The sequence below is a fragment of the Xenia sp. Carnegie-2017 genome, unplaced genomic scaffold, assembly GCF_021976095.1.
Source record: "Xenia sp. Carnegie-2017 unplaced genomic scaffold, XeniaSp_v1 HiC_scaffold_23, whole genome shotgun sequence".
Taxonomy (NCBI): domain Eukaryota; kingdom Metazoa; phylum Cnidaria; class Anthozoa; order Malacalcyonacea; family Xeniidae; genus Xenia; species Xenia sp. Carnegie-2017.
The window spans coordinates 3449761-3461303 of NW_025813486.1; the positions used below are offsets into that span (position 1 = coordinate 3449761).

General features: G+C 33.5%; 2 protein-coding genes across 2 annotated transcripts; one reads left to right on the forward strand and one right to left on the reverse strand.

Annotated features, from left to right (window-relative positions):
- Positions 1–8163: 8163 nt before the first annotated feature.
- LOC124448144 (protein ADP-ribosylarginine hydrolase-like) lies at positions 8164–9848 on the reverse strand. Its single transcript, XM_046999155.1, has 3 exons — positions 9819–9848; positions 8967–9453; positions 8164–8346 (listed from the first exon to the last, which is right to left on the reverse strand). The coding sequence occupies exons 1-3, from the start codon at positions 9846–9848 to the stop codon at positions 8165–8167; spliced, it is 699 nt and encodes a 232-aa protein (XP_046855111.1). The 3' UTR covers position 8164.
- Positions 9716–11524, forward strand: LOC124448861. Its single transcript, XM_046999843.1, has 4 exons — positions 9716–9982; positions 10501–10631; positions 10941–11045; positions 11467–11524. Exons 1-3 carry the CDS (start codon positions 9865–9867, stop codon positions 11034–11036), a joined length of 345 nt encoding a protein of 114 aa, XP_046855799.1. The 5' UTR covers positions 9716–9864; the 3' UTR covers positions 11037–11045; positions 11467–11524.
- Positions 11525–11543: the final 19 nt, after the last annotated feature.

The following is an 11543-nucleotide window of genomic DNA, read 5'->3' on the forward strand; positions in this document are numbered from 1 at the left end:
GTCAGCGTCCAAGTTGTCCGCTAAATTTCAATAGTCCCGGCAGAAACACACTAGGCAGTCACAACACCTGGAAAACGATGTAAATTATTAACAATTACACTTCTCATTTCTATTGATCATTTTCATCCAAAATAAATTCAAGCATTAGAACAAAAACAATAAAAATCATAAAACCGTATCTTTTCTTTGCATAACAATCTATATTCGTAAGATGATTTAAGTTCCGTTGTATAATTAAAATCATTTGGCCACGTATCGACGACACATGACGCTTAACTTTTCCAAATGTTAAATTTATCTCAAAGTTCAACTGTTCAAGACTTCAAGCTACTAACGAGTAAAAGGTTTGTAAAAAAAGACAAATAACCAACATGTCATTGTGGGCTTTTGATGTATAAATGTAACATTAAATATCAGTTGCTCGTCATATTATTTATACACTTTGAATAATTCAGTCTCACCCTAACACCATAAATTATATATTTTTACGTAGCGTGTAGAAGTTTGTAATCCTGTAATTGCAAATCAATCAAACAAAGTTACAAAGACAAACAACAATAATTTTTACTTACCAAAAACAAATATCACTGTCTTTCAAAAGAATGCGTATTTATGATGATAATGTTTGTATGTTAAGGAATTTCAATTCCTTTGTAAGCAAATATTATTCGTTGCGTCCACACCGTCTATTAGCCAAATATGTGTTATTCCATTCACCGTTTGATATTAATAAATGACATTTATGACTCATGAAGGAAATTCGTTTCAAAATTACAAATGGACTCATTTGCCATCATTGAATTGTTTAAATATTTAAGTCGTTTAACATGTAGAAATTTTGATCCTAAAATCGGTTTATCTTTAAAATGATATCGCTCATTAAATTTAGATTTCCTGATTTTTTATGCAGCTAAAGAATGTCGCTCATCTTTGTAACGATACAAGTCTTTCGTTTCTCTTTGTTCTTGTAACTCGTGTCGAAATCTGCCAAATGTTTTTGGTATTCATTATCGCTTTTCGTATTTAATTCAAGTCTGTAAAGTACGTAGTATAGAGCGATCATTGACTTTTAGTATAATGCTACTACTTTAGAAATGCAGCTTTCTAAAGTGCCTGAAAAATACCATTTTATACCAAACAATCTTTCAGACTTTATACTAAAAACACAATATCTGACATCATTGAGAACTTATTTTAGACGGCTTTGTGCAAAGCTTATGATACCAGGCACTTGCCTTACAAACTTGTGAAGCAAAAAAAATTTTGTTAGGCTCTTCATCTTGTCGCAGTAACTTTTAACTCATAACGAGGGACAATTCTTTAAGGTACATCAAAATGGGCGAGCGCTGCAACGGAAAATATTCAAAATTTATGCATATTTCATGTATCATTAAAATAATATTTAGCAATGTTAACCATGGTCAACTAAGTTACGTTCTTTTATGCAGTGAACTCTATGAAAAGCGGTGAAAAGGAGAATTTCACCAGTTATCCTTTTTACTTTTTGGTTTTGCTACGTTTCCTTCTAATTTTCACTACGTTGGCTTAGAAACGGAATTATTATTGATTAGTTCGAAGATAATAAAGAATTTCATTGGTTTGATTTTTTACCCAGCTTAGGAATCGGGTACACACATGTAACAGCAAACAAATACAGCATCGGTAAGTCGTTATACAAGAGGCACGGCAAGACTATATGTTTAACTTTTACATTGCGCTATGTAATCGGAAACAATTGTGGGGGACTCGTTCAAGTGTAAAAAGCTCGTCAAAACAACAACAAAGCTTCTTCGCTTAGGATGACCGCAAATATTTGTAACAGATAATGGATTATTAAAATTAAACACGAAATTCCTGAACATTACAATATAAATGAAAGTCTTTTTTAAAACACTTTAAATTCAGCAGTACAGTTCTGTTCGATGGGTTGGAAGGTGTTTGTTGTTAATACACGATAATTGTAAATGGGATCCATTTTGACTTCACGTTTATAGACTATTTTTTAGCTTGAGATTGCGAGGCTAACTCTTAAGTTGACACATATCAAGCTCACATAGCAGTTTTATTTTGTGATCTGTAAAATCATTCTATTGAAACAGTAAACAAAAGATTATCATGTCAGGACAATTCTTTATTAGAAAGCTCTACATGCTAAAAATGAGTCATAACTCATAACCCTCTCCCTGTTGCAATATACCCATGTCGTATCCTCCCCTAAGGCATAAAATATTAAAATTTATTGTTCAACAAAATCGATCACCTTCCATAGGATCATTTCGACTCTGATTTTGTAAAGATTAAAAATATTATGACGATGATATTTCTTATGAAAAGTAGTTGCTTTAGGTTTTGGTTCCCCATGTTTCATTAAATACACATATATTTATGAAGATACGATTACTAATGTTAACCCCCGCCACAGTTCCATCTTCTGGTCTCTCACAAGTGTTAGCCACCGACACAGTTCCAACTTCTAGTCTCTCACTTGTGTTAGCCACCGCCATAGTTCCACCTTCTGGTCTCTCACAAGTGTTGGCCACTGCCACAGTTCCATCTTCTAGTCTCTCACTTATGTTAGCCACCGCCACAGCTCCACGTACTGGTCTCTCACTAGTGATAGCCACCGTTACAGTTCCACTTTGTGGTCTCTCACTTGTGTTATCCACCGCCACAGTACCACGTTCTGGTCTCTCGTTAGTGTTAACCACTGCTACAGTTCCTTTTTCTGGTCTCTCACTAGTGTTAGCCACCGCCACAGTTCCACCTTCTGGTCTCTCACTAGTGTTAGCCACCGGCACAGTCTACCTTCTGGTCTCTCACTAGTGTTAGCCACCGTCACAGTTTAACATTCTGGTCTCTTACTAGTGTTAGCCACCGTCACAGTTCCACCTTCTGGTCACTTACTAGTATTAGCCACCTTCACAGTTCCACCTTCTGCTCACTCACTAGTGTTAACCACCTCCACAGTTCCACCCTCTGGTCTCTCACTAGTGTTAGTCACCGCCACACAAGACTGAACTTCCTCAAAACTGGAAAGAGTACTCTAACTTCAAAAGAGGATTTGTTCAACAATCTCTGGCATTCCTTTTGATGGTCTAGACTTTTTAATAGGGGTAGACAGAGACATTGATATTGAATTGAGGTGACTTAGAAAGGCAGAAATTCTATGTTCTATGATTTTTTTGAATTGTCAGGGAAAAAATGATGCAATTCATAGTCTTTCATACTTCTATAACAAATTTTTGGCAAAAGAAAATGCTTTCATCCCCATGTCAAAGCTACATCTGATCTCAGTAATTTCAAATTCATCATACAATTGCTCTTATGTTTCCTAATATGTATTTAAAGCCGGATATTATGTGAATGTAAGATGAAGAGAATGATAAAAATATGATAATATTTCTCATTAAATATGAGTTTTAAAATAAAATTACCAGCTGTAAAAAAAAACACTTTACTACAACAACTCTTTTTAATCATCTGCACTATAAATTAAGCCACTACGCTCTTTAAATAAATTTCCTCAAAATTAAATCATGAAAGTTCTCCATGTTTTATTAAGTACATGGCACATGTATATTTATGAAAATTTGCATAAAGAGCCTCGACGTAAAAATCCTTTGGCAATGTAATCAATGCTGAAATTTTAAAAACGATTTAATAAATCAATAAGCTGCTTTGTGGTTAATCAAAGTATCATTGCATTAATTAAAAAGAAACTGAGAATCATCGGTTTCCTCATCAATCTAATAGCTTCATGAATACACACAATCAACTTATTCAAGACGTCAAGTGATACAATAATGAAAACGCGAGCTGTAAATATCGTGTTGTTTTTATTGTTTGTGGCATTTGCTTATATTAACCCTCTAGGAGCCAGGCTTTTTCGAAAGTTCGTACACGTACCCAGTTATTTAATAGTTACCTATGTTCATTTGCATTTATAGCATGATGCAGGCGAAGTTGGCTAAATAAATTAGTAACTAAATAAATGTATGTATGAGTAAATATATTTGATTTCATAAAATGTAAAAATTCTCGACTTTCATGATAACTGATACATTTATTTTGTACATTAAATTTTTAGAATTGCTTGCTTTTACTTGTCTTGTTGATACAACAAATTTTTTAGATGGAATCAAGAGAAAACAGAAATCTATTTTACATCAGAAGAGTAATTAATGTGGTACAAACGGAACTTGCTCAGTTCTTTATCAAAGAATGGAACTCTCGTTACAAATCAACACATGGAGAATGGGATGATACACACAACAGTGGGAACAAATTTTACAATTTAGAATCGGGTAGGAAGTTGGATAAAGAACTACGGTTAAAATATCAAAATGGAGACACCAGTAAGTGGGACTGTACGACATTATTTAATGCAATACTTTTTTCAAAATCAATCGGAAAGTATCTGGACAAAAAAACAAAGGATGCTGTTCATGCACTTCGTGGTGAAAGAAACAAAGACGCACATTGGTATGAAAGTGAATACTCAGATGATGATTTTGATAAAATAGTCAATATCATTGAAAAGTCATTTCAAGATTTAAAATTTTCTCTCGATGAAATCAATTAAATAAAAATTCATCGAAACAATTTTAATTCATTTCAAGTTCTTCCTTCAAAACCAATCATTTTCTCGTTGAACGCACAAAACTACGAGATAAAATTATAAAAGATCTTGAACAATTAAAGAATGATAACAATGATAAACTGACATATTTTTACATCACTGGTAATCCTGGCAGTGGCAAATCTCAACTTGCAGGACAGGTTTGTGAAAAAATATCGTGTGATTGGAAAAATAGGACTTCGTTTGTAATGACTTTCGATGGAAAAAATGAAGAATCTCTTTTAAAAAATTACTGTGAACTTGGATACCGTTTAAACTGTGACAAGCATATGATTAAAAAATTTAAAGACGAAAACTGTTCCATCACAGACAAAGTGAAGAATTTGCGATGGTTAGTATCCACACGATTAAAATTCTGGCAAAATTGGTTGATCATTGTAGACAACGTGGAACAGCTCAGCAAAATTTCTTCATTACTTCCCCAAGTTGGTGATCGCATGTGGATAAATGGACAAATCATATTAACCATCCAGAACACAGATGCCGTACCTCAAGAAGATGAGTTTAACAAACATATTTCTATCAGAAGTGGAATGAATGACAGGGAATGTCTTCAACTGTTGAGGCATTACACTGTTGAAAATACTGATGATCAATTGTTGAATGAAGTATCGCACGTATTAGATCGTCAACCGCTGGCTTTGGCTGCTGCTGGTTATTATGTCAGTCGTGTAAACAAAGCAAACTGCTCATTTACTTGGAGTCAATATTTAAAGAAAATTTCTTCTTCAGAAGAAGAAAACATGGACGCCACTTTTGTTAAATTTAACTCGGCATATCCTAGAAGTATGTTACAAGCTTCACTTTTAGCTGTCAGACAAAATGCTGAAGAATCGTCATTATTGGCAAATGTTATTATTTTGTTTTCCGTGATATCGTTTGATCCTATACCACGAGACATTATTATTTGTTATGTTCAAAAAATAGATCTTAAACACTCAAAGGAAGATATATGTCTTTCTTTAAAGGACTGCTCATTGTTCTTGCATTCAAAAAATAATGACCTTAGTCTACATCGCATTGTTCACAAAGCAATTACTGTTTATCAATTTGAACATTCAAATGAAGAACATGAAATGGAAAGTAACGTTGATCATATATGCAAAGCACTTTACATGTTTAAAGAGAGAGACGACGAAATCAAATTAATGCCACATCTTGAAAAACTTATTCAATTATTAAGGACCAACAAGACAAAAATCAACATGAACACATTTCAAGTTTTCCAATATTTTGTTGACAGATTAGGACATTTTGGAAAATACGATCTTGCTCTTGAACTATTGGATAAATTTAAATCAGAAGAATCTAGTTATGACAAAGCTTGGTATTTTAGTATCCTCGGTCTTTTATACCACGACACCGGAAAATATAGCAAAGCTAAAAATCATCATGAAAAAGCTTTGGAAATTCGAAAACAATCGTTAGGTCCAAATCATGTTGATGTCGCTGCGTCTTTAAACAATCTTGGTATGGTGTTACATAAAACTGGAAACTACGACAAAGCTATAGAGTTTTACGAAAAAGCTATGGAAATTCGAAAACAATCGTTAGGTCCAAATCATGTTGATGTTGCTAGGTCTTTAAATAATCTTGGTAATGTGCTTGAAGAAACTGGAAACTGCGACAAAGCTATAGAGGTTCACGAAAAAGCTCTGGAAATTATAAAACAATCGTTAGGTCCAAATCATGTTGATGTCGCTAGGTCTTTATACAATCTTGGTAATGTGTTTAAAAAAACTGGAAACTACGACAAAGCTATAGAGTTTCACGAAAAAGCTCTGGAAATTAAAAAACAATCGTTAGGTCCAAATCATGTTGATGTCGCTACGTCTTTAAACAATCTTGGTGTGGTGTTATATGAAACTGGAAACTGCAACAAAGCTATAGAGTTTTACGAAAGAGCTCTGGAAATTAAAAAACAATCGTTAGGTCCAAATCATGTTAATGTCGCTGGGTCTTTAAACAATCTTGGTGTGGTGTTTTCTAAAATTGGAAACTACGACAAAGCTATAGAGTTTCACGAAAAAGCTCTGGAAATTCGAAAACAATCGTTAGGTCCAAATCATGTTGATGTCGCTATGTCTTTAAAGAATCTTGGTTTGGTGTTTGATAAAACTGGAAATTACGAAAAAGCTATAGAATTTCACAAAAAAGCTAAGGAAATTCGCAAAAAAACGTTAGGAACTAGTCAGGTTGATGTCGCTAAGTCTTTTAAACAATCTAGGTGTGATGTATTATGAAACTGGTGAACATACAACGCTTTACAGTAACTCTTTGGTAGCTACGTGTTTCAAGAAAATTGTGCCTTCCAAATTACGTTAAGCCTACTTTAAAGTAAACTCCCCTCTCCCTGAGAAGGTATTTTTGGTAATGAACAAAACGTTTGCAGTTTGCATTTTGTGAGGTAAATGAACCTAAAGATGTAATGGTCCTTGTCTATACAAAGTTTCACTGATATCTAGTCAATAAACTTACTCTACAGCCCAGTTATGTTATAACCAAGTTGTAATTTTTATTGTATGATTCACAAACATACTAAAGTATATTGGGATGACAGAATTTTATGACATAAATTTTGTTAAATAAATACTATCCTGTTAGTTTTTCATATTCTTTGATATATTCAGTAATTTTTTACTCAGTTCCATAAGCCTATGACCATATTCCAGGTTCTTATAATTTCCAAGGGGTACAACTTTCATACCATACATGCCACCCCACCATGCTGCAGCCAATATTCCTGTACTGTCACTATCTCCACCATGAAACATAGAACAAGAACACAATTGAAACCAGGAATCTTTTGCCATCATCAAAGCATCTTAAGCAATCATTGGTGCATCATGACCACTGTATCCACCCCAACCTGCATAACTCATAGATTTATAAAAAGCATCACGTTCAGGTATGTTATATGTCACTGGAAACTTTGGTTCACTGTTTCCATTTGGTTGATTCCTGTAGTTCAAGATATGACTCCCAACTGTCTTTAAAGTAGCCCCAAGATTTCTTGTTTTCTTCTATATACGACGAACCTTCTCAATGTATTCCCAAAGTTTGGGTAAAACACTTAAAAGTTCTGCTCCTCATTTTTTTGGAGGTATCTTCTGTCTAGCATAGGCTGTAAATAAAGCTGCAGTAACAGCCCCTAGATAACCTATAATTAAAATCTTTATCTTTAAAGATTGCTAATTTCAGGTCACTTACATTATGATGACCTTATTTACATAATAGTAGTATTTTGATATGGATCATGGATTCAATGGCCGTAGTAGTGAAGATATAAAAGCAAGAAATGCAATGGCAATTCAAACAGCTTTTAGGAGACAGAAATTTGGAAATGTGGAAAATCGATAAAAAGGATGGATCAAAGATATGGTTATTTGAAGCGAGCAATGTTAGAAGGATGAAGGCATTTGAGATGTGGTTCTAGAAAATGATGGATTGCATAGACTTATGCAAACGTAATGTCACTGTAAACTTTGGTTCACTGTTTCCTTTGGTTAATTCCCGTAGTTATGACTACCAACTATTTTTAAAGTAGCCCCAAGATTTCTTGTTTTCTTCTACATCACAACCAACCTTCTCAATGTATTCCCAAACTTTGGGTAAAACACTTAAAAGTCCTGCTCCCCAACTTCTTGGAGGTATCTTTTGTATAGCATATGCTGTAAATAAAGCTGCAGTAACAGCCCCTAGATAACCTATAATTAAAATCATTATCTTTAAAGATTGCTAATTTCAGGTCACTTACATTATGATGACCTTATTTACATAATAGCGGCATTTTGATATGGATCATGGATTCAATGGCTGTAGTAGTGAAGATATAAAAGCAAGAACTGCAATGGCAATTCATACAGCTTTTAAAAGACAGAAATTTGGAAATGTGGAAAAGCGATAAAAAGAATGGATCAAAGAGATATGGTCATTAATAGCAAGCAATATTAGAAGGATGGAGGGATTTGAGATGTGATTCTTGAAAATGATGGATTGCATAGACTTATGCAAACCTAAGGTCAACTATCTTTTATTTCATTTATAAATTGATTATAGATAAAAGGATATGAAACATTCATGGTAATGGCTTGTTCAAGTAAGTAATCGAAGGAAGAGTTGAAGGTTAAACATCTAAGAAAAAGAAAACAATTGAAAAGCTAAATTACTATAAAGGTGTGTCAAAATGAAAACAAATGCAGATAACAGGAAAACCTAGCAAACTGTATACTGAGCAACACTTGTCGATAGACAGAACACTTGACATTAGTGACTTGATAATTGAGACACGATCTGAAATCGTTGTTTTATTATGAAAGGTGAATACCTGTGGGGTGATTATGAGTCATACTTCCACTTTCAACAGCAATTTCAATTAACATTTCAATTTGATCTTCACAAGGAAACATCAAACCTATACACATGGATCTCATAGCTGCACCACATCCGCCACCACGTTCATTAAATGGTATAATGTAACCTTTTTCCTTAAGAGGTTGTAACATGAAACATGCCTTTGTTGTGGTTTGCCCAGGAGCTCTTTCCCACATATCCTCAGCACATGTCTTCTTGTACTTTGTAGCCATAATGCTCAATAACTCTTCCGTTGTTGTACATTCAGAAACCAACGCTTCTGCTGTAGCAATGTGTAGTACAGTGTCGTCACTAAGCCTCCATCCTTTAATGTCAATTTTATCAAGTCCTCCGAGTTTTTCTAGTTCTTCATGAATTTGAGTACCACTGTAACAGAATTCCCACAAACCATTCTTATAACCTAGAGCATCCCCACTGAGAACCATAACTGCTTCGTATTTCTGGTATAATTCGACCGTATTTTCATAAGCGATTTTTAATGTTTACTTCAGGGCATTTTTATGAAGGCTTAACATGGGTTTTCGAAACGCGGAAAACACCAGGCGTACCTCAACTTATAAAAACAAAAATCTTTTCTTTGCTTTGTTTCAATATTGTTTCAAACTATTCTGTTTAGATTTAGACGAGAGCGTTGGGAGACTGGGACTGTTATTTTGAAATCCTTAATCTTTACCGGATTCCTTGATCTTCAATCTGATTAACATGTTGCTTGTTGCAAAGATACGTTAAGAGTTGAAAAAGCTTTTTCAGCGATAATATTCGAAAATATGGCGTTTGCATTGGTGAATTTTTACAACGAAAATACATGGGATATCATTCCATATTCTAACATCATTTTTTAGGATAAAAATATGTCGAAAGACAAAGATGAACTTAAAGGATTCAAAACGTTAGTCATGTGGGGCGATGGAAAAACAAAGGGAAACGGCAAGTCGAGGAAATTTCCTGCAGAGATAATAGAGGTTTCAGGTTAGTATTTTTAGTCTGTTGTAGAATTTTTTGTCAAGTTTCTAAAAGCTTGTATAATTCAGCCAAAAAGCTAATTGCTAGTGCATCAAGCTCTTCTCTTTGTTATCATTTCTTTCATGAAACATCTTAGCTTTGCTATATATCTGTAAATTTCTGTGTGAAAATCTATTTGTTTATTTCTTTGTCTTGTTTGTAGAAATAGTCATAGTTGATATGAAGGTTGCTGTTATTAATTCAACTTACTGCTTTTTTAGGAGGGAAATACTTTCTGATAAAAAGCCTTTGCTCCAATGTTGTTCTTTCTTCTACATAGCAATAGTTCAATTACAATACTGACAATAAGGATGTGTCTATTTCCCAGATTTTAACTTGTTTCCTTTTAAATACATGTAGTAATACATTAGGCCAAACTTTGCATAAGGTTGTTTCCTTATAATTTCAGGCATGCTACTGCTTCCAATTGAAAATTATTTTTTTTAATAGTTGTTAAATAGTCATCCATTATTTTGTATAAACAGATAGTAAAGATTATTTGCTCAAGACAATGAGTAAAGAAGAAACTTTCTCTATAAATACTGGCAAAGGGTGTTGCAAAAGAATTCACAAAGCAAAGTTTAAAATTGAAAGTGATATTGAATCAGATGATGTGGTGAGTTGCCCAAAATATTACATTGACCACATTTTGTTTATATGGTGTTTACTGCATGTTTCTCAATTATTGATGCCATCATCTATAGTTAGCACTCATGTCACTAATGTGATGATGCATTCATGGAAATTTGTTAAGTACTCCATATGGTATTCATGATTCAAATGTTATTCGCTACTAATTCTATGTTCGAAGGTCTGCATTGCTGATCAAGGCTATGAGCCTAAGAATTTAAATTAGAAGTAGTAGCTAATAACAAACTTTTCAAACAACATGTATGAAATTTTGTATTGTTGTTCTTGTTACCAGCAGGAGCACAGTATTCCTAAAAAGCTAAAGACATCCAGGGCAAAGAAAACAGAGGCTTGCTGCTCAGTCAGTCTTGCTTCACTTATAAAAGAGTGATTAACCAAGGTATGTACTATACACAATGATAACACTAATTATTCTTATCTCTAAATTACGCAATTTTATTAATAATAAGTAATGCTTGGGATTTAAGGTCATTTTTCAGAATAAAATTTGGATGTTGTTTGGTTAAATGCTAAAAAAGTTGATACTGTATGATATGTTCCCGTTAATCATAAAATGCTGTTGATTTGAAATTCATTTCTTGTTTCTAAGTGAAAAATCTTTTAAAATGCAAACATTGTACAGTGTAAGGCTTGTATAGGGCAATCATACAAAAGAATTTTCAATCAGTGGGGCTTATGAAATTAAAAAATTGAGAATTATCATTATAATATATTGTACTTGTTAGTGAAGTACACCTTAATAGTTGGTACTAAAAGGAAAATATTGTTAAATATTGCCTAAGTTCTTGTTGATTATTTAGGAGAGTCAGTCAGATGAAGGTAGTGCACTTTGCAATGATAAATGCAAGTATAAAAAAGCCTTGGAACTCAAAGAGAG